This window comes from Macaca nemestrina, chromosome 2 (assembly GCF_043159975.1).
Source record: "Macaca nemestrina isolate mMacNem1 chromosome 2, mMacNem.hap1, whole genome shotgun sequence".
Taxonomy (NCBI): Eukaryota; Metazoa; Chordata; class Mammalia; order Primates; family Cercopithecidae; genus Macaca; species Macaca nemestrina.
This window is the reverse complement of record NC_092126.1, coordinates 112,584,403-112,605,969: the sequence shown is the minus strand read 5'-3', so window position 1 is coordinate 112,605,969 and position 21,567 is coordinate 112,584,403. Positions and strand designations below refer to the sequence as shown.

The 21,567-nt window shown below is 55.1% G+C and overlaps 1 protein-coding gene across 2 annotated transcripts; it reads left to right on the top strand.

Moving 5' to 3' along the window:
- Positions 1 to 8,214: 8,214 nt before the first annotated feature.
- On the top strand, positions 8,215 to 21,430 carry LOC105480428 (laminin subunit beta 2). Of its 2 annotated transcripts, none has more exons than XM_011739297.3 (33): positions 8,215 to 8,242; positions 8,786 to 8,862; positions 8,992 to 9,164; positions 9,250 to 9,385; positions 9,465 to 9,538; positions 9,931 to 10,119; positions 10,212 to 10,275; positions 10,503 to 10,705; positions 10,795 to 10,915; positions 11,234 to 11,422; positions 11,635 to 11,814; positions 11,937 to 12,049; positions 12,643 to 12,722; positions 12,815 to 12,947; positions 13,147 to 13,305; positions 13,381 to 13,508; positions 15,733 to 15,865; positions 16,059 to 16,251; positions 16,325 to 16,468; positions 16,725 to 16,956; positions 17,040 to 17,203; positions 17,285 to 17,509; positions 17,598 to 17,815; positions 17,924 to 18,020; positions 18,110 to 18,482; positions 18,579 to 18,763; positions 18,837 to 19,078; positions 19,158 to 19,506; positions 20,175 to 20,382; positions 20,454 to 20,595; positions 20,679 to 20,855; positions 20,947 to 21,106; positions 21,184 to 21,430. In XM_011739297.3, exons 2-33 carry the CDS (start codon positions 8,787 to 8,789, stop codon positions 21,318 to 21,320), a joined length of 5,397 nt encoding a protein of 1,798 aa, XP_011737599.1. In that variant the 5' UTR covers positions 8,215 to 8,242; position 8,786; the 3' UTR covers positions 21,321 to 21,430. The 2 variants fall into 2 exon arrangements, with proteins under 2 accessions (XP_011737599.1, XP_011737598.1); XM_011739296.2 differs by lacking the exon at positions 8,215 to 8,242 and adding an exon at positions 8,548 to 8,698.
- Positions 21,431 to 21,567: the final 137 nt, after the last annotated feature.

Below are 21,567 nucleotides of genomic sequence, written 5' to 3'. Positions count from 1 at the left end.
ACAGACCTCTTATTTTTTCAGAAATAGGGTCTCATGAGCCAGGCATGGTGGCTTACACCTGTAATCCCAACACTTTGGGAGGCTGAGGAGGGTGGATCATGAGGTCAGGAGTTCAAGACCAGCCTAGCCAATATGGTGAAACCCCGTCTCTACTTAAAAAAAAAAAAAAAAAAAGGCCGGGCGCGGTGGCTCACGCCTGTAATCCCTGCACTTTGGGAGGCCGAGGCGGGCGGATCACGAGGTCAGGAGATCGAGACCATCCTGGCTAACATGGTGAAACCCCGTCTCTACTAAAATACAAAAAATTAGCCGGGCGCGGTGGTGGGCGCCTGTAGTCCCAGCTACTCGGGAGGCTGAGGCAGGAGAATGGCGCGAACCCGGGAGGCGGAGCTTGCAGTGAGCCGAGATGGTGCCACTGCACTCCAGCCTGGGCGACAGAGTGAAGACTCCGCCTCAAAAAAAAAAAAAAAAAAAAAAAAAAAAATTAGCCAGGTGTGGTGGCTGGTGCCTGTAGTCCCAGCTGCTCAGGAGGCTGAGGCAGGAGAATCACTTGAACCTGAGAAACGAAGGTTGCAGTGAGCCGAGATCGCTTACAGAGAGAGACTCCGTCTCAAAAAAAAAAAAAAAAAGAAGAACAAGAAAAGAAAAAAGAGGCCGGGCGCGGTGGCTCAAGTCTGTAATCCCAGCACTTTGGGAGGCCGAGACGGGCAGATCACAAGGTCAGGAGATCGAGACCATCCTGGCTAACATGGTGAAACCCCGTCTCTACTAAAAATACAAAAAACTAGCTGGGCGAGGTGGTGGGCGCCTGTAGTCCCAGCTACTCCGGAGGCTGAGGCAGGAGAATGGCGTAAACCCGGGAGGCGGAGCTTGCAGTGAGCTGAGACCCGGCCACTGCACTCCAGCCTGGGCGACAGAGCGAGACTCCGTCTCAAAAAAAAAAAAAAAAAAAAAAAAAAAAAAAGAAAAAGAAATAGGGTCTCCTGTCACCTGGGCTGGAGTACAGTGGCATGATCTTAAGTGGCATGATCTTAGCTCACTACAGCCTCGACCTCCTAGGCTCAAGTGATCCTCCTATCTCATCCCACTGAGTAGCTAAGACTACAGCAGGCGCCGCCACACCTGGCTAATTTTCAAATTTTTTTTGTAGAGGCAGGATCTCCCTATGTTGCTCAGACTGGTCTCAGACTCCTGAGACTGGTCTCAAACTCCTGTGATCCTCCTGCCTCAGCCTCCCAAAGTGGTGGGGTTACCGGTGTGAGTAACTGCACCTGGCCCATCCTTCAGGTCTCTCGAAGGTAAGGCTAGAACTAGTGTCATCTGCTCTCTACCCTGATATCGGGAGAACCCACTCCCGATGGTTAACGCGGGTTCTTTTCTATTTTCTAGGCGTCTCAGCTGGTTTGGGAAATAAAAGGAAAGAGTACAAGAGAGAGAAATTTAAAGTTGGGTGTCCAGGGGAGACATCACATGTCGGCAGGATCCGTGATGTTCCCCGAGCCATAAAACCAGCAAGCTTTTATTAGCGATTTTCAAAAGGGGAGGGAGTGCACGAATAGGGTGTGGGTCACAGAGATCACATACTTCACAAGGTAATAAAATATCACAAAGCAAGTGGAGGCGGGGCGAGATCACAGGACCACAGGATGGGGCAAAATTAAAATTGCTAATGAAGTTTTGGGCACACATTGTCATTGATAACATCTTATCAGGAGACAGGGTTTGACAGCAGACAACCTGTCTGACAAAATTTATTAGGCGGGAATTTTCCTCATCCTAATTAGCCTGGGAGCGCTACAGGAGACCGGGGCTTATTTCATCCCTCCAGCTTCTACCGTAAAAGGCGGCCACCCTCAGGGGGCCGTTCATAGACCTACCCTCAGGGCACATTCTTTTCTCAGGGATGTTCCTTGCTGAGAAAAAGAATTCAGCGATATTTTTCCTATTTGCCTTTGAAAGAAGATAAATATGGCTCTTCCCTCTGGCTCACCGGTGGCCAGAAGTCTCATCTCTCTTGTTCCTTGAACATTGCTGTTATTCTGTTCTTTTCTTAAGATGCCCATATTTCATATTGTTCAAACACACATGCTCTACAAACAATTTTTGCAGTTAATGCAATCATCACAGGGTCCTGAGGCGACATATATCCTCCTCAGTTTACGAAGATGATGATGGGATTAAGAGATTAAAGTAAAGACAGGCATAGGAAATCACAAGGGTATTGATTGGAGAAGTGATAAGTGTCTAAGAAATCTTCATAATTTATGTTCAGAGATTGCAGTAAATACAGGCATAAGAAATTATAAAAGTATTAATTTGGGGAACAAATAAATGTCCATGAAATCTTCACAATGTATGTTCTTCTGCTGCAGCTTCAGCCAGTCCCTCCCTTCGGGGTCCCTGACTTCCTGCAACACCCTGACCCTATCTCTCCTCTGCAGCCTGTGCCTGTGACCCACAGGGCTCCATCTTGCCCAGCTGTGACTCACACATGGGCACTTGCTTCTGCAGAGAGGGCATCTTAGGGCTGAGGTGCCAGGCATGTGCTCATGGCTCCAGAGGTGCCTTCCCACACTACACCTCCTGTCCCACCTGCTTCACCTTCTGAGACCAATTCCTGGCTCTGCTCCTGCCGCAGCTGGAAGCTGTGGCCCAAGAGGTGGCCACCCTATGCTAGGGGATGCCTGGTTGGGGTGTTAGGGGCCAGGGAGGACACCTGCAGGTCCTAGATCAGGTATTGAAGCAGGCACAGGCTGCTCCCTCCAACCTGGGACCCTGCCCACTGCTCAGTGGGTTCTTGCTGCCTTCCACTATTGGGAGCAAGCCCCCTGAAATCTGGCCATAAACTGGCCCCAAAACTGGCCATAAACAAAATCTCTGCAGCACTTAAAACACGTTCTTAATGGCCCTAACGCCCAAGCTGGAAGGTTGTGGGTTTACGGAATGAGGGCAAGGAACACCTGGCCCGCCCAGGGTGGAAAACCGCTTAAAGGCATTTTTTTTTTTTTTTTTTTTTTTGAGACGGAGTCTCACTCTGTCACCCAGGCTGGAGTGCAGTGGCGCGATCTCGGCTCACTGCAAGCTCCGCCTCCCGGGTTCACGCCATTCTCCCGCCTCAGCCTCCGAGTAGCTGGGACTACAGGCGCCCGCCACCACGCCCGGCTAGTTTTTTGTATTTTTAGTAGAGACAGGGTTTCACCGTGTTAGCCAGGATGGTCTCGATCTCCTGACCTCGTGATCCACCCGCCTCAGCCTCCCAAAGTGCTGGGATTACAGGCTTGAGCCACCGCGCCCGGCCTAAAGGCATTCTTAAGCCACAAACAAAAGCATGAGTGATCTGTGTCTTAAGGGCATGTTCCTGCTGCAATTAATTTGGCCCATCCCTTTGTTTCCCATAAGGGATACTTTTAGTTAACTTAATATCTATAGAAACAATGCTAATGACTGGTTTGCCTTTAACAAATATGTGGGTAAATCTCTGTTCGGGGCTCTCAGCTCTGGAGGCTGTGAGACCCCCTGATTCCCCACTTCACACCTCTATATTTCTGTGTGTGTGTCTTTAATTTCTCTAGCGCCACTGGGTTAGGGTCTCCCCCACCGAGCTGGTCTTGGCATTCCACAACTCCTCCCATAGCTTGGACATACAGTCACAGCCTTGGAGCAGCATCAGCAACAGGTACAGAGCCAGGGGGACTGTGGGTGGGAGCCATGGGGGAGTCACAGGAAACCATGGCTTGGACGTGGGGTTATAGGAGACATACTCCACATCTGACCCACGCCCACCAGCTGCAGCAAATCAGGCCATAGTAAGCTCCACAGGTATCCAGGCCCGGGAGACATGGCATTGGGAAAGGAGACCTTGGGGCATGACTACCGTGACCCATATGCAAGCAGCCGTGCAGATCATGCAGCGCTTCCTCATGGATACATATCTGCTTGTTGCATGTCTGTTCACAGCCAAGGGCAGGGTTAATAGGGTATCCAGGACACTATCATGATACTCCTTCCAGAATGAGGAATATTCATCAGGGCTGACCGGGGTCAAGTGAGAACACTCGTGTGTGGGTAAATTTTTTTTTTTTTTTTTTTTTTTTGAGACAGAGTCTCGCTCTGTCGCCCAGGCTGGAGTGCAGTGGCCGGATCTCAGCTCACTGCAAGCTCCGCCTCCCAGGTTGACGCCATTCTCCTGCCTCAGCCTCCCGAGTAGCTGGGACTATAGGCGCCCGCCACCTCGCCTGGCTAGTTTTTTGTATTTTTTAGTAGAGACGGGGTTTCACCGTGTCAGCCAGGATGGTCTCGATCTCCTGACCTCGTGATCCGCCCGTCTTGGCCTCCCAAAGTGCTGGGATTACAGGCTTGAGCCACCGCACCCGGCCTGTGTGGGTAAATTTTTAACAACTGGCTGTGAGTCAGGGGAAACTGAATTTGTAGCATTTATCAATATCCATGATGTAAGTAATGCTATCATGATTGATTTCAGTCTACCATACCATTTGACAACTTATTTGCAAAATTCCTGAAAATTTAACAATTGGCTTTTTAAATTTTATCTTATTATTATTATTTATTATTATTATTTTTTTTTGAGAGAGAGTCTCATTCTTGTCACCCAGGCTGGAGTGCAGTGGTGCGATCTCAGCTCACTGCAACCTGCACTTCCTGGGTTCAAGCGATTCTCCTGCCTGAGCCTCCTGAGTAGCTGGGATTACAGGTGCCCGCCACCACACCCAGCTAATTTTTATATTTTTAGTAGAGATGAGGTTTCACTATACTGGCCAGGTTGGTCTCAAACTCCTGACCTTGTAATCTGCCTGCCTTGGCCTCCCAAAGTGCTGGGATTACCCTTTTTTATTATTATTTTATTTCTTATTTTTTTAGAGACAGAGTCTTGCTCTGTTGCCCAGGCTAGAGTGCAGTGGTGTGATCTTGGCTCACTGCAGGCTCTGCCTCCCAGGTTCAAGCAATTCTCCTTCCTCAGCCTCCTGAGTAGCTGGGCCTACAGGCACATGCCACCACGCCTGGCTAATTTTTTGTATTTTAGTAGAGATGGGTTTTCACCGTGTTGCTCAGGCTGGTCTCAAACTCCTGAGCTCAGGCAATCTGCCCGCCTCAGCCTCCCAAAGTGCTGGGATTACAGGTGTGAGCCACTGCGCCCGGCCAACAGTTGGCTCTTGTAAGCCTCCAGCACACCACTGGATAGTTGTGTCTGAGGCAGGATCAATGAGAGATTAGGGTCAGGGTTCGTTGGGTCAGAGTTCAGGGTTCAGGTCTAAGATCCCTACTCTTTTCCCCACAGACAAAGGTGTGGACACCACAAGTATGGAGCTGGTGTTATGGTGTGGTCTGTCAGTGCCCCTTCCCCAAGGTGGGGGCAGTAGGCATTGCTCTTCTGCTGGGTCACATCCAGGGTGCTTTCCCTGTACTGGATGCCATGAGCCAGAAGCTGCCCGAAGCTGAAGGCATCCTCCATCAGGCAGAATGAACCAGGTGAAGAGCCAGGAGGCTGGAGGTGGAAGTCAGAGGTTGGGCAGAAAAGGGATGCCTGACTGAACCCCTGTGTTCTTCAAGGAGGGTACGGCCTGGGCCCAGCATCAAGCACTGGATGTTTAGGGGGTGCTGGCTGAGGGGGGAACGGAACTCATGCAGGGCCGCAGAGCAAGGGCTACAGGAAGTGAAGTTGGCACTTGAAGGCCTGGAGGCCACTGTACAGGAGGTGATACCCCCACTTGTACCCTCAGCTCCTTTACATCCCTTGTTCAATGACTGCTGTGATTTCCATTCTCCCTGAGATCCTTGACTCACTATGATACCACAGTGCTACCAAGTACCCTGACCATGATAATACTCAGCCTAGTTGCTACTGTGTCCTCTCTGTGACCCCCTAACCTTTGCCCCAGGTGGCAGGGTGCCTGGCCCAGATGGCACTGGCAGTTGAGGTACCCCAGTCCCAGGGCGTCTGTCCAGTGTAGCTAAGGTGTTCAGGGCATGTTTTGTCCTGAGTCAGCAGCAGGCCCAGGAGGCAGAAGAATGGGCAGCATGAGTCATAGGCAGGGCTGAGGGCCTGGGCAAGATGAAATGGAGAAGAGTGGGCACTGGGGTCTCAGGGACCCCCTCTGGAACAGTGGAAAGTGGGATTTGGGCTGGGGCTGGGCTACACTGGACTGAGGCGGGATCTCAGTTCTAAATTCTCCTTTCCTCCAGGAACCTTAGGCAGTAATATATTTGGGGCAATATATTCTGGGTGAGGTGGGGTTTCAGGTCCAGCCCTGCCCTAGGAGTTGCAGTTGGCCCTTTTGCCTGTGGTAAGCTGCAGGAGGACACATATGGCCTGGTAGCCACTGCAAGATGCAAAAGAATGGGTGCAGCAGGCTTGAGCTGAGGCCCAGGAGCTCCTGAAGAAGGCGTAAAGCAGCTTCAGCTGCCTGCATGGTGCGTGGCTGGCCTGCAGTAGGGCAGGCACGGGGAAGGGTTTAGGGTCAGATGGAAAGGTCAGGGTCAGATGGAAAGGTCAGGGCCAGAACAGGGATGTTGTGGAAGGGTTAAGGCTGGGTCCAGATCAGGTCTTGACTCATGTAGGGATCAGGGCTGGGGTCAAGGTTTAGACCAGGGATCAAGTGTTGATTAGGTTCAGAGTTTATTTAATGTTAGGGCTGGGTCAGGGTCAGGGTTGTGATAGAGACTGGGGCCAGGATCGGAGGTTAGAGCCAGGGGTCAGAGCCTGGCTCAGATGACCTGACCCCAGGGTTGGAGTGCCACCTGACACAGAATGCACAGGCACTGGGCAAGAAGGCAGCCACCCTGCAGGCCCTGGAGCAGCAGGCAGCTGAGCTGCTTGGGCACATGATGTGCTTTGCCACCAGTAAGTACACCATCTGCTGATTACTGTCTATGGAAGCCAGCAAGAAGGATTGTGGGATCACCTGGGCAACTCAAAGTGGCCCTAGAGTGATCCAGGAATCTCCTGGCCTTGGGAGACCAAAGATCCTGAGTGCCCACTGACCCTGAGTGACCCCCCATGTGGCCCCACAGCCTTCTGACCTTGAGAAAGCAGACAGATCATGTAACTCCCTGAGGCTATCTAGTGTCCCAGACCCTGATACACCTTTATCTCTGAGTGATCTAAAATTGTGAGACTACAGTGCTGGCATTCTCCACTCAAAATAAATAAACAGGGCCTGGCGCTATTTACTGGCTCATGCCTGTAATCCCAGAGCTTTCAGAGGCAGAGGCAGTAGGATCACCTGACCTCAGTAGTTCAAGACCAGCTTAGCCAACATGGTGAAACCCCATGTCTACTAAAAATACAAACATTAGCTGGGTGTGGTGGTGGGCGCCTGTAATCCTAGCTACTTGGGAAGCTAAGGCAGGAGAATCGCTTGAACCTGGGAGGAGGAGGTTGTGTGAGCCGAGATCTCACCACTACACTCTAGCCTGGGCGACAGAGCGACACTACGTCTCAAAAAATAAATAATTAAATAATTAAAAATTTAGAATTCTCAGTAATCTCTAGTATCCCTGATCCCCCAGGTTGACTACATGATCCTCAGGGTGACTGGAGACCTCTACTTCGGATATCCAGAATAACTCCCAGCGACGGTTAAAGTCCAACGGATTGACTGACCCCCACCCCCGCCGCCCCCATGCGCCTTTGTGAAGTGGGGAGATTCCCCTGAGGAACTCCCACCTGGATGGCAGCTCAGGGCACTCCCTGCCATGACTGCGGAGGCAGCAGGCCAGACCCAGCCCTAACGACCGGCGGACCCCACGGTTCCCCCAACTTCCCGTTCCCAGGGCCCTGGGTGGGGCGCGCCCCATGTTTCCCACCCACTTTCCTCCTCCTCTCCCCCCCTTACGCCGCCGCGCACATTCCAATCCCGGGCTCTAGAGATCCCGGCAGGCCAAAAAGTCTGGAGCGGATAAATAGCCACAAGATCCGGAGTCGCTCGCCGTAGCTCTGGTCCAGGGTCCGCCACCCAGAGCCTATTTCCATACTGGGAAACAGGCAGCACTTCTCGTGCCTACTTACCGTAGTGACTAGTGGGGGAGGCAGTGACCCCCCTGGAGCTGTGCTTCGGGCTGGGTATGCACTTTCGCCATCTCTTCCCCAGCCCCATCCTGTCCCGTCCCTAAGACTACCCGAGAGTCCTCCACAGCCCTGAAGAGGGGAATTTGGTGCTCCTGCTTGTGCCCTCCAGCCTCTCTGTTGATGCTGGAGCCTTGGGATCAAGCGGCTGAGTTGATGGTAATTTCCACGGCGCCCATGACGCTGAGGGGAAAAGGCTATAGGCTCCTTGGTCCAGAGTTGGATACCCGAAGATCAGATCTCTCTCATTTGCTTCTGCCATGCACCCAACTTCGTGAGCCCCCTTCCAATGATAGTTTAAAGCACCAAATCTCTTACCTTCCCCTGGCCCTCGTATAGGTGTGGGATTGGGGGCACAATAAATATTTGTGGGTGAAGTGATCTGTGTCTGGTTCCTGGGGCGAAGGCAGTTTCCGGGGGGCAGGAGTAGGGTTGGGGTGGGGGCGCTCTCCGCCCGGTGTTGCGCTCCTGCCCAGAGTCCGCTCCGGCCTTTCCTTCCTGCCGCGATTCCCAACTTTGCTCAAAGTCGCGAAGACTCCAAGCTGTTGGGGGGACTGCTGGACAGACCTGGGGACTGACAGAGGGCCTGGAGAGAAACGGGCCAAAGACCCACAGGCAGAGTTGACACGGAACCCCAAAGGAAGGAGGAGGGCTCGGGCCCGAGACCGTTCACCTCCCCTTATCCCTTGTTCTCCTCTTCAGGATGGAGCTGACCTCAAGGGAAGGAGGGAGGGGACAGCCTCTGCCCTGGGAACTTCGACTCGGCCTACTGCTAAGCGGTGAGAGGACCTGGTGGGGACTGGGGGTTGTGGAATGTGATGGCAAGTCCTGGTAGTTGCCCTTGGGGCACATGAGGTGGCGGCCACCGGATAGGAACTCAGCAGAACTGGCTGAACTACTGTCCCCAGTGCTGGCTGCCACACTGGCACAGGCCCCTGCCCCGGATGTGCCTGGCTGTTCGAGGGGAAGCTGCTACCCCGCCACGGGCGACCTGCTGGTGGGCCGAGCTGACAGACTGACTGCCTCATCCACCTGTGGCCTGAATGGTCCCCAGCCCTACTGCATCGTCAGTCACTTGCAGGTGTGGCTGGGGACAGGGTGAGAGGCTGAGTCAGGGTGGGGCTGGCACTGCCTGAGGCACTGATTCTAATTCCCATCCAACCCAGGATGAAAAGAAGTGCTTCCTTTGCGACTCCCGGCGCCCCTTCTCTGCTAGAGACAACCCACACAGCCATCGCATCCAGAATGTAGTCACCAGCTTTGCACCACAGCGGCGGGCAGCCTGGTGGCAGTCAGAGAATGGTGAGGCCATGGGTGGGGCAAAAGTGAGCAGGCTGCCCACCAGTAACTTTGAGTCCTTGACTTTAGACTCCTGTCCCAGGTATCCCTGCAGTCACCATCCAACTGGACCTGGAGGCTGAGTTTCATTTCACACACCTCATTATGACCTTCAAGGTGCCTGCATATCTGGGAGCCTGCCCGAACCACCCTGCTTGGCTCTCCATTGCCCCTGAACAGAGTCTCAGCTCCTTAACCCAGCCTCCTTGAGTGTGGATGCAGGAGGCTCCTTCATCCCTTCACACCTTCCATTTGCCTCCAGGCCTTTGCACATGATCTTCTGCCTTTCCAATCCCAGGCTGGGTCAGGTGCTGTCTCCTTGAGCCCCATGAACCCTGAGTCTCCCCATTAGAGGTGGCCACCCTTGCTGGTCATTATCTGGCTTCCACCAGTTACCCCCACTCTCTGTGAGCTGTTTGAGGGCAGTCTTGGGCTGAGCAGGGCTCTTGATAGTCCTAGATTGGGCTTGGGTCCTGGTGCCTGCTGATCAGCTATGCCCCTCTACCCAGACATTTCGCCCTGCTGCCATGCTGGTGGAACGCTCAGCAGACTTTGGCCGCACCTGGCATGTGTACCGATATTTCTCCTATGACTGTGGGGCTGACTTCCCAGGAGTCCCACTAGCCCCTCCACGGCACTGGGATGATGTAGTCTGTGAGTCCCGCTACTCAGAGATTGAGCCATCCACTGAAGGCGAGGTGAGGACTGGCATCTGGGCTGGGAGCCGGAAGCTGGGGATGATGGGCCTGAGGCAAGGTTCAGTGTCACTATGAACTCCCTGCCTCTCCAGGTCATCTATCGTGTGTTGGACCCTGCCATCCCTATCCCAGACCCCTACAGCTCACGGATTCAGAGTGAGTGCTCCACCCTTTGAGCCTGGCACAGTCCGTGTCCGGCTAGGGACTATTTGGGGCCTCAGTAACTATTTTGGGTGCTTCCTAGGGCAGGTGCCAAGCCCAGTTTAGCTCGGGTGGCAGTATACAGGAGGTCTTTCAAGGTGACCTTGGCAGCTGAGCCCCTAGGTGGGCAGGGGGCAGCAGGGGCCTGCCTGGTCAGTTGGCCCCCGTTGCCCCCACCTCAGACCTGTTGAAGATCACCAACTTACGGGTGAACCTGACTCGTCTACACACATTGGGAGACAACCTACTTGACCCACGGAGGGAGATCCGAGAGAAGTACTACTATGCCCTCTATGAGCTGGTTGTACGTGGCAACTGCTTCTGCTATGGACACGCCTCAGAGTGTGCACCTGCCCCAGGGGCACCAGCCCATGCTGAGGGCATGGTGAGGGGCTTCAGACAGTTGGGATAGGGCTAGGGGCAGGGGCGGACATGGCTGAGCAGTGCTGACAACCTGCCTGCCAACCTCCATAGGTGCACGGAGCTTGCATCTGCAAACACAACACACGTGGCCTCAACTGCGAACAGTGTCAGGATTTCTATCATGACCTGCCCTGGCATCCGGCTGAGGACGGCCATAGTCATGCCTGTAGGAGTGAGTGAGATCTTGGCCTCCATAGCTCCAGCACTGCAGCCTGGCTGTGCCCTGGGTAGAACCTAGAGCTGGTTGGTCAAGCCCCTAAAACCCAGGCTGTATCCAAAGAGTATGCAGGCCTTGATGCCCCTTGGGACCCCCTCAATAATCCTCTACAGTCTGCTCTGGGTAGGGAACCATTATGATGCTGAAGCCTTGAAGTCCCTGAGCCCCTACCCACAAATTCTGGCCTGTGATAGGGATCTAAGGTGGCCTACTCCTTACCCTTGTGACCTGATTCCTCAAGTGGCCTTTGCCTTGCCCTTCCTCCCCTGCCAGAGTGTGAGTGCCATGGGCACACCCACAGCTGCCACTTCGACATGGCTGTATACCTGGCATCTGGCAATGTGAGTGGAGGTGTATGTGATGGATGTCAGCATAACACAGCTGGGCGCCACTGTGAGCTCTGTCGGCCCTTCTTCTACCGTGACCCAACCAAAGACCTGCGGGATCCAGCTGTGTGCCGCTGTGAGGCTGGGATTGGGCAGCGGGAGAGAAAGCTGAGCCTGGGGCAGGAATTAGAGAGCTGGACTGCTGTCTAGATTGCAGGGAATTGGGGTTAGGGGCTTGGGATAGAGCTAGACCAGGGATCCAGGGTGGGATCCCTTAGGCTTAGGAGAGGACTGGTAATGAGCTAGTTGAGATAGGGTGAGTGACCTTGTATCTCTTTTTGCCATCAGCCTGTGATTGTGACCCCATGGGTTCTCAAGACGGCGGTCGCTGTGATTCCCATGATGACCCTGCACTGGGACTGGTCTCAGGCCAGTGTCGCTGCAAAGAACATGTGGTGGGCATTCGCTGCCAACAATGCCGTGATGGCTTCTTTGGGCTCAGCATCAGTGACCCTCTGGGCTGCCGGCGTATGTGTCTCTTGCCCTAACTTCTATGCTGACCTTTAACCCCTGTCCTCTTACTCCTGACTCAGCTGAACATGAGCACTGTCACAGTTCCCCAAAGTGCTGATGGTCCTTCTTCCCTGCAGGATGTCAATGTAATGCACGGGGCACAGTGCCTGGGAGTACTCCTTGTGACCCCAACAGTGGATCCTGTTATTGCAAACGTCTGGTGACTGGACGTGGATGTGACCGCTGCCTGGTGCGATTGGAGGGGGCTGGAGTTCTAGGGGCATGATTTGTCCTTAGAGCACAGGGCTGGGGTGTGATATCTATGCCAGTGGATGGGTGCTGAGAGCTTAGGATCCAGTTCTGGCTGAGAAGCCTCAGGTCTGGGATGCCAAGGGTATGGGCCAGTGGTCTAGGGGGCATGTTTTCTTTTTTTTTTCTTTTTTTTTTTTTTTTTGAGACGGAGTCTCACGCTGTTGCCCAGGCTGGAGTGCAGTGGCGCGATCTTGGCTCACTGCAAGCTCCGCCTCCTGGGTTCACGCCATTCTCCTGCCTCAGCCTCCTGAGTAGCTAGGACTACAGGCGCCCGCCACCGCGCCCGGCTAATTTTTTGTATTTTTTAGTAGAGACGGGGTTTCACTGTGGTCTCGATCTCCTGACCTTGTGATCCGCCCGCCTCGGCCTCCCAAAGTGCTGGGATTACAGGCTTGAGCCACCGCGCCCGGCCAAGGGGGCATGTTTTCACTGAGGAGTGATTGAGGCTAAGATGTGTGGTTGGGATTTCCTGCTGGGTGGCGAGGGGGTCTGGAGGTCTGTTTCTGGCCCCCAGCAACTCCTTTCGCGCAGCCTGGCCACTGGGGCCTGAGCCACGACCTACTCGGCTGCCGCCCCTGTGACTGCGACGTGGGTGGTGCCTTGGATCCCCAGTAAGTGTTGTAAAGGGAGCCTGGGAAGGGATGGGGAAAGATCCTGAGCAGGAGAGGAGGTCCTTTTTGAGTAACCACAGAGTTCCTTCCAGGTGTGATGAGGCCACAGGTCAATGCCACTGCCGCCAGCACATGGTCGGGCGACGCTGTGAGCAGGTGCAACCTGGCTACTTCCGGCCCTTCCTGGACCACCTAACTTGGGAGGCTGAGGACACCCGAGGGCAGGTGTGGGGCCTCCCGCTAAGCAGAGGGCTGGATGTGGGTGGACACATCTATGACTGGAGAGGTAGGGTTATGGGCAGTACCTCGTTGGGGGATAGGGGTGATATCTAGCTTTGGCAGGAGAAATGGGGCTTGGGGCTGGCTGTGGCAGAAGAGGCAAAGCCTCACCTGAGCCTCCATCCCTGGCTGCATTATCTCCCAGGTGCTCGATGTGGTGGAGCGCCTGGTTACTCCTGGGGAAACTCCATCCTGGACTGGCTCAGGCTTTGTGCGGCTACGGGAAGGTCAGGCCCTGGAGTTCCTCGTGGCCTCTGTGCCAAAGGCCATGGACTATGATCTGCTGCTGCGCTTAGAACCCCAGGTTAGACACTGTTATCTAATCTGGAGCTGAACCTCTGGATGTGGAAGCATCTCCTCCATCATCCCGTTTTCCCAGGTCCCTGAGCAATGGGCAGAGTTGGAACTGACTGTGCAGCGTCCAGGGCCTGTGCCTGCTCACAGCCTGTGTGGGCATGTGCTGCCCAAGGATGACCGCATCCAAGGGACTCTGCAACCACACACCAGGTGAGGGCACTGGTGGTAGCACTCACAATGGCAGGGGGTTGTGGGGCCAGCCCTAAGCTCCCTGCAGGGCACCTGGAAGACCCCACAGCTCATTCATCTGTTCCTTCTTTCAAATACCTCCAGAATGCTGGTTGCCAGGCTCTGTTGGGCATGGCTCTGTTCATAGAAAGGAAGCAGACAGATCAAGGCCTGCTCTCTCAGGGGTCTAAGGCCCAGAGGCCAAGGCAGGAATTAATGGGAAATCACCTGGTGTCACTATCAGGAGGACTCACAATGGTGGTGGTAGAGTGCTAGTGGTGGGGCTGTGGCATCACAGCACTCTAGGCAGTGATGTGCCTGGTGTGATTAATGTTTTATTACACTTTGGGTAGTATTTGTTTCACGTTTCATGTTTCTTTTTTTTTTTTTGAGACGGAGTCTCGCTCTATTGCCCAGGCTGGAGTGCAGTGGCCGGATCTCAGCTCACTGCAAGCTCCGCCTCCCGGGTTCACGCCATTCTCCTGCCTCAGCCTCCTGAGTAGCTGGGACTACAGGCGCTCGCCACCTCGCCCGGCTAGTTTTTTGTATTTTTTTAGTAGAGACGGGGTTTCACCGTGTTAGCCAGGATGGTCTCGATCTCCTGACCTCGTGATCCGCCCATCTCGGCCTCCCAAAGTGCTGGGATTACAGGCTTGAGCCACCGTGCCCGGCCCCTTTTTTTTTTTTTTTGAGATGGAGTCTTGCTCTGTCACCAGGCTGGAGTGCAGTGGTGCAATCTCGGCTCACTGCAACCTCCACCTTCTGGGTTCAAGCAATTCTCATGCGTCAGCATCCCGAGTAGCTGGGACTACAGGTGCACACCACCACGCCCAGCTAATTTTTTGTATTTTAGTAGAGATGGGGTTTCACCATGTTGGTCAGAATGGCCTCAATCTCCTGACCTTGTGATCTGCCCGCCTCGGCCTCCCAAAGTGTTGGGATTACAGGTGTGAGCCACCGTGCCCAGCCCTGTTTCATTGTTTCATGTTTTGTTTATTTGTTTGTTTGTTTGTTTTTGAGACCGAGTCTTGCTCTGTCACCCAGGCTGGAGTGCAGTGGCGTAATCTTGGCTCATTGCAAGCTCCACCTCCCGGGTTCACACCATTCTCCTGCCTCAGCCTCCCAAGTAGCCGGGACCACAGGCGCCCACCACCACGCCCACCTAATTTTTTGTATATTTAGTAGAGACAGAGTTTCACCGTGTTAGCCAGGATGGTCTCGATCTCCTGACCTTGTGATCCACCTGCCTTGGCCTCATAAAGTGCTGGGATTACAGGCATGAGCCACCGCACTCGGCCTATTGCTTTTAGTTTTTGACCATGTAAATATTCAAACAGAAGGAAAAAGAATAACATATGGAACCTGGCTGTGCCCATTATAGACATTTTGCCAACTGTGACTTGTGTTTAGAAAAAAAATTCCTCTAGACCAGGCATAGTGGCTCATGCCTGTAATCCCAGCACTTTGGGACACTGAGGCAGGAGGATCACTTTAGCCCAGGAATTCAAGACCAGCCTAGGGAACATGGCGAGACCTTGTCTCTACAAAAAATAAAATCAGCTAGGCATGGTGTTGTGTGCTTGTGGTTCCAGCTACTTGGGAGGCTGAGGTGGGAGGATCTCTTGAACCTAGGAGGTCAAGGCTGCAGTGAGCCAAGGTTGCGCCACTGCGCTCCATCCATCCTGGGCAAGAGAGATTGCATCTCAAGTAAATAAATAAGTAAATAAGAAAAGAAAAAGAAAAAAGATGAGGGATTGAAGAACAATTTTTGGGATGGGATAAAAAAACCCAAGTATGAGTTTGCAGCACAATGGGAAAGGAAAGCCTTGGAGACAGAGAGAGGGGGTGACGTAGTGTTGATGAAGAGGAGCAGCTGTTGTTGGCTGTAGATTGGGGTCAGAGGAAGTGTGAAGTGGTTATTGAGGAGAATTGGCAAGTTCCTGGGGTTTCCAGGCTTTATGAGTATTTCCAGTGAGTCTGCACAGGTGGATGTATGATTCTAGAGGGTCACCTTTACGGGACTATTCTGTGCAGATTCTTTGTTGGGGTGCCCAGCTGTTTGTTGGCCTAGCGCAGCCCAACCCAACCCACCCGTAGTCTCTGCTTTGGCTGATGGTCTGGTTGCTGGGAGTAGGATGGGAGAGGCCCAGATGATTTGTACAGGGCCCCTAGATGACCCACTGCACCTGTCCCCACTTGCCCCCAGGTACCTGGTGTTTCCCAATCCTGTCTGCCTTGAGCCTGCTATCTCCTACAAGCTGCATCTGAAGCTGGTACGCACAGGGGGAAGTGCCCAGCCTGAGACTCCCTACTCTGGACCCGGCCTGCTCATTGACTCGGTGAATAATCTCCTCTTCCCCACACCCACCAAGATGGCAGAGCCTGTGGTGTGGGACTTGTGGGATAGCAGGGATCTGTGGCAGAAGAGGCAGGCCCATGGTGGTGCCAGGGTGGGCAGGCTTGTGGCAGTGCTAAGGCAATGCCTATGTGGTCCCAGGTCTGAACTGCGATCTTCCTTGCTCACTCCTTCAGCTGGTGCTGCTGCCCCGTGCCCTGGTGCTAGAGATGTTTAGTGGGGGTAATGCTGCTGCCCTGGAGCGCCGGGCCACCTTTGAACGCTACCAATGCCATGAGGAGGGTCTGGTGCCCAGCAAGACTTCTCCCTCTGAGGCCTGCGCGCCGCTCCTCCTCAGCCTGTCCACCCTCATCTACAATGGTGCCCTGTGTGAGTGTCTGTGATGTGGGTTGATGGGGCAGAGGTGGGGACCCAGCCTGACTTGGCCCAACCCTCCCCACAGCATGTCAGTGCAACCCTCAAGGTTCACTGAGTTCTGAGTGCAACCCTCATGGCGGTCAGTGCCTGTGCAAGCCTGGAGTGGTTGGGCGCCGCTGTGACCTCTGTGCCCCTGGCTACTATGGCTTTGGCCCCACAGGCTGTCAAGGTACTCTCCTGCCTCTTGTTCCCTCCTATGCGTCTCTCTCCTTCCCATTACTGTTCTCTTTCCTCTTCTGGACCTGCTGCTTCTTTCCTCAAACTAAGTCTTGGACCCTCTACTCTCAACCTGGGTCAGTTGCAGTTCTCTTCCATTTCCTGACCTTCCCACCTAGACTCCCGCTACCCACATTCCCCTGAGACCCTCCCCAACCCACACTCCCCTCCGACCCCGTCCCCTGGCTCTGTCTCTGCCTTGCTCCTAGCCTGCCAGTGCAGCCCCGAGGGGGCGCTCAGCAGTCTCTGTGAAAAGACCAGTGGGCAATGTCCCTGTCGAACTGGTGCCTTTGGGCTTCACTGTGACCGCTGCCAGCGTGGCCAGTGGGGATTCCCTAGCTGCCGGCCATGTGTCTGCAATGGGCATGCAGATGAGTGCGACACCCACACAGGCGCTTGCCTGGGCTGCCGTGATCACACAGGGGGTGAGCACTGTGAAAGGTGAGCCTGGAGTAGCTATGAGTGGGTTGGTTGGTGAACAGGCTTCCCATGGATGACACATTTCTTCTTCCTCCTCCCTGCAGGTGCATTGCTGGTTTCCACGGGGACCCACAACTGCCATATGGGGGCCAGTGCCGGCCCTGTCCATGTCCTGAAGGCCCTGGGAGCCAACGGCACTTTGCTACTTCTTGCCACCGGGATGAATATTCCCAGAAGATTGTGTGCCACTGCCGGGCAGGCTACACGGGTAAGTGGATAGGGGGCAGGCGTAGGATCAGGGTGAGTTGGCTGGACTGAGCAATCACAGCTTCCTCTTGACTGTGAGCAGGGCTGCGATGTGAAGCTTGTGCCCCTGGGCACTTTGGGGACCCATCAAGGCCAGGTGGCCGGTGCCAACTGTGTGAGTGCAGTGGGAACATTGACCTAATGGATCCTGATGCCTGTGACCCCCACACGGGGCAATGCCTGCGCTGTTTACACCACACAGAGGGTCCACACTGTGCCCACTGCAAGCCTGGCTTCCACGGGCAGGCTGCCCGACAGAGCTGTCACCGTGAGTATGAGTGTGGGAGGGCATGGCTGAGTTGGGGTTCTGCTTCTTGGCCTCCTCTTGACTACCGTGCTCGTCTTGGTTGGCACAGGCTGCACCTGCAACCTGCTGGGCACAAATCCCCAGCAGTGCCCGTCTCCTGACCAGTGCCACTGTGATCGAAGCAGTGGGCAGTGCCCATGCCTCCCCAATGTCCAGGGCCCTAGTTGTGACCACTGTGCCCCCAACTTCTGGAACTTCACCAGTGGCCATGGTTGCCATCCTTGTGCCTGCCACCCAAGACAGGCCAGAGGCCCCACCTGCAATGAGGTATGGGACCCTCCTGCAGATCCCTGGTTAGATGGGGTCAGGTGTCTTTCTTGTCTCGTGGGCTCAGCCTCTGATAGAGGCTCTGACCCTGCCTTGTTCCCACCCCAGTTCACAGGGCAGTGCTACTGCCGTGCCGGCTTTGGAGGGCGGACTTGTTCTGAGTGCCAAGAGCTCCACTGGGGAGACGCTGGGTTGCAGTGTCGTGGTGAGGGAGCCAGCAGGGCCAGGGTGGATGGAGGGCTTCCCAGAATGCCCCACAGTGGCCCTAACTCTGTCCTCTGCTCTTTCTTGCAGCCTGTGACTGTGACCCTCGTGGAACAGATACACCTCAGTGTCACCGCTCCACAGGTCACTGCAGCTGCCGCCCAGGCGTGTCTGGTGTGCGCTGTGACCAGTGTGCCCGTGGCTTCTCAGGATTCTTTCCTGCCTGCCATCCCTGCCATGCATGCTTCGGGGATTGGGACCGAGTGGTGCAGGACTTGGCTGCCCGCACACGGCGCCTAGAGCAGCGGGCACAGGAGTTGCAGCAGACGGGTGTGCTGGGTGCCTTTGAGAGCAGCTTCTGGCATATGCAGGAGAAGCTGGGCATTGTGCAGGGCATCGTAGGTGCCCGCAACACCTCAGCCACCTCCACTGCACAGCTTGTGGAGGCCACAGAGGAGCTGCGGTGCGGAAGGACCTAAGAATACATGGTGGGATGGGGCAGAGGCCCAGTGGACCAGGGCTGAAGCCTGTCTAAACAGCCCCCTCTCCATCATCGCAGGCGTGAAATTGGGGAGGCCACTGAGCACCTGACTCAACTGGAAGCAGAGTTGACAGATGTGCAGGATGAGAACTTCAATGCCAACCATGCACTAAGTGGTCTGGAGCGAGACAGGCTTGCACTTAATCTCACACTGCGGCAGCTGGACCAGCATCTTGACTTGCTCAAACATTCAAACTTCCTGGGTGAGTTGTTAGCCAACTAGGCAGGTGGACCAGGGTCAGTCTTCAGCTGACTGTCTGCCTTTGCCCAATTTAGGTGCCTATGACAGCATCCGGCATGCCCATAGCCAGTCTGCAGAGGCAGAACGTTGTGCCAACACCTCGGCCCTGGCAGTACCTAGCCCTGTGAGCAACTCGGCAAGTGCTCGGCATCGGACAGAGGCACTGATGGATGCCCAGAATGAGGACTTCAACAGCAAACACATGGCCAACCAGCGGGCCCTGCGCAAGCTCTCTGCCCATACCCACACCCTGAGCCTGACAGGCATAAACGAGCTGGTGAGGTACAAGTGTTGGGTGGGACAGGTGGGTGTAGATGTTCCTCCCACAGGGCCCTGACTTGTTCTGTACCTGGCAGGTGTGTGGGGCACCAGGGGATGCACCCTGTGCTACAAGCCCTTGTGGGGGTGCCGGCTGTCGAGATGAGGATGGGCAGCCCCGCTGTGGGGGCCTCAACTGCAATGGGGCAGTGGCTACAGCAGACCTAGCACTGGGCCGGGCCCGGCACACACAGGCAGAGCTGCAGCGGGCACTGGCAGAAGGTGGTAGCATCCTCAGCAGAGTGGCTGAGACTCGTCGGCAGGCAAGCGAGGCACAGCAGCGGGCCCAGGCAGCCCTGGACAAGGCTAATGCTTCCAGGGGACAGGTGGAACAGGCCAACCAGGAACTTCGAGAACTTGTCCAGAGTGTGAAGGACTTCCTCAACCGTGAGCCTCCCATGTGTCCCAGGCCATGTGGTTGTTCCTTTGGCAACTCCCTGTGTCTGTATCTCCCTTGGTTCATACTTGAGCCTTAGGGCCTACACTGGATTAGTGTTTATGATCCCTTGACTGGCTCCTGAGTCCTTGCCCATATGTGGTCCCAGGTCCATGTTCTTGAATCTGAGCCCCTTGTATAGTCCCTGTCCTTGTGATTACATCCTTATGGCCGGGCGCGGTGGCTCAAGCCTGTAATCCCAGCACTTTGGGAGGCCAAGACGGGCGGATCACGAGGTCAGGAGATCGAGACCATCCTGGCTAACACGGTGAAACCCCGTCTCTACTAAAAAAAAAATACAAAAAACTAGCCAGGCGAGGTGGCGGGCACCTGTAGTCCCAGCTACTCGGGAGGCTGAGGCAGGAGAATGGCGTGAACCCAGGAGGCGGAGCTTGCAGTGAGCTGAGATCCGGCCACTGCACTCCAGCCTGGGCGACAGAGCGAGACTCCGTCTCAAAAAAACAAACAAACAAACAAACAAACAAACAAAAAAATACATCCTTATGGCTGGTAACAAACCCCTATCCCATGTACATGTCCTGAGTCCACACCCCAAAGCTATATCCTCATGCCCATGCTGGAGAATCTATGTTCTTAAGCTCTTGCTGTGTCCCTATAGAGGAGGGGGCTGATCCTGATAGCATTGAGATGGTGGCCACACGGGTGCTAGAGCTCTCCATCCCAGCTTCAGCTGAGCAGATCCAGCACCTGGCGGGTGCGATTGCAGAGCGAGTCCGGAGCCTGGCAGATGTGGACGCGATCCTGGCACGTACTGTAGGAGATGTGCGTCGTGCCGAGCAGTTATTGCAGGATGCACGGCGGGCAAGGTCTGACCCCATCCCTGGCCCCTGACACCTGGTTTTGATACCTCCAGGTTCTGATTCCCCCTTTTCCCCAGGAGCCGGGCTGAGGGTGAGAAACAGAAGGCAGAGACCGTACAGGCAGCACTGGAGGAGGCCCAGCGGGCACAGGGTGTTGCCCAGGGTGCCATCCGGGGGGCAGTGGCTGACACACGGGACACAGAGCAGACCCTATACCAGGTGAGGTCTTCCTAGGACATCAGTGGGATAAGGTTATGGGCATGCACCGTAGATCTGTGTAACCTTTGGCTCACCCATGGCAGGTACAGGAGAGGATGACAGGTGCAGAGCAGGCACTGAGATCTGCAGGTGAAAGGGCTCGGCAGTTGGATGCTCTCCTGGAGGCTCTGAAGTTGAAATGGGCGGGAAATAGTCTGGCAGCCTCTACAGCAGAAGAAACGGCAGGCAGTGCCCAGGGTCGTGCCCAGGAGGCTGAGCAGGTGGGTTGAGGCAGAGCCAGCTAGAGAAGGTAGGGGTGGAAGATGGGCCTCCACTGAGCTACCACTCTAACCTAACCCTCTACATCTGCAGCTGCTACGGGGTCCTCTGGGTGATCAGTACCAGACGGTGAAGGCCCTGGCTGAGCGCAAGGCCCAGGGTGTGCTAGCTGCACAGGCAAGGGCAGAGCAACTGCGGGATGAGGCTCGGGACCTGTTGCAGGCTGCTCAGGACAAGCTGCAGCGGCTACAGGGTGAGAAATGGGGCAGGTGGGCACCAGAGACACAGGACTGCAGGAGACCCCTCTAAACTGACACCTGCCCTTCCTAGAACTGGAAGGCACCTATGAGGAGAATGAGCGGGCACTGGAGGGTAAGGCAGCCCAGCTGGACGGGCTGGAGGCCAGGATGCGCAGCGTGCTTCAAGCCATCAACTTGCAGGTGCAGATCTACAACACCTGCCAGTGACCCCTGCCTAAGGCCTACCCCAGTTCCTGGCACCGCCCCACATGCATATCTGCCTATGCACTGAAGAGCTCTTGGCCCGGCAGGGCCCCCAATAAACCAGTGTGAACCCCCACTGTGTTGTCTGGACTCTCATTTGGGGCGGGTGGGGGAGTCTCCAGGGGAACCTCGAGGTTGCCCCCAGCAGGGCCCATGCAAGGCTAACCCATCCGAGCACCGCCCCCTTCCGCTCGGGCCCGCCCCGGAGCTG

Bases quoted from the DNA above. Each gene is read 5' to 3' on its own strand.
- LOC105480428 (XM_011739297.3), top strand. From the start codon at position 8,787: ATGGAGCTGACCTCAAGGGAAGGAGGGAGGGGACAGCCTCTGCCCTGG. The intron at 18,764-18,836 runs GTGAGTTGTTAG...TGCCCAATTTAG, and splicing joins CAAACATTCAAACTTCCTGG to GTGCCTATGACAGCATCCGG. The intron at 20,383-20,453 runs GTCTGACCCCAT...CCTTTTCCCCAG, and splicing joins CAGGATGCACGGCGGGCAAG to GAGCCGGGCTGAGGGTGAGA.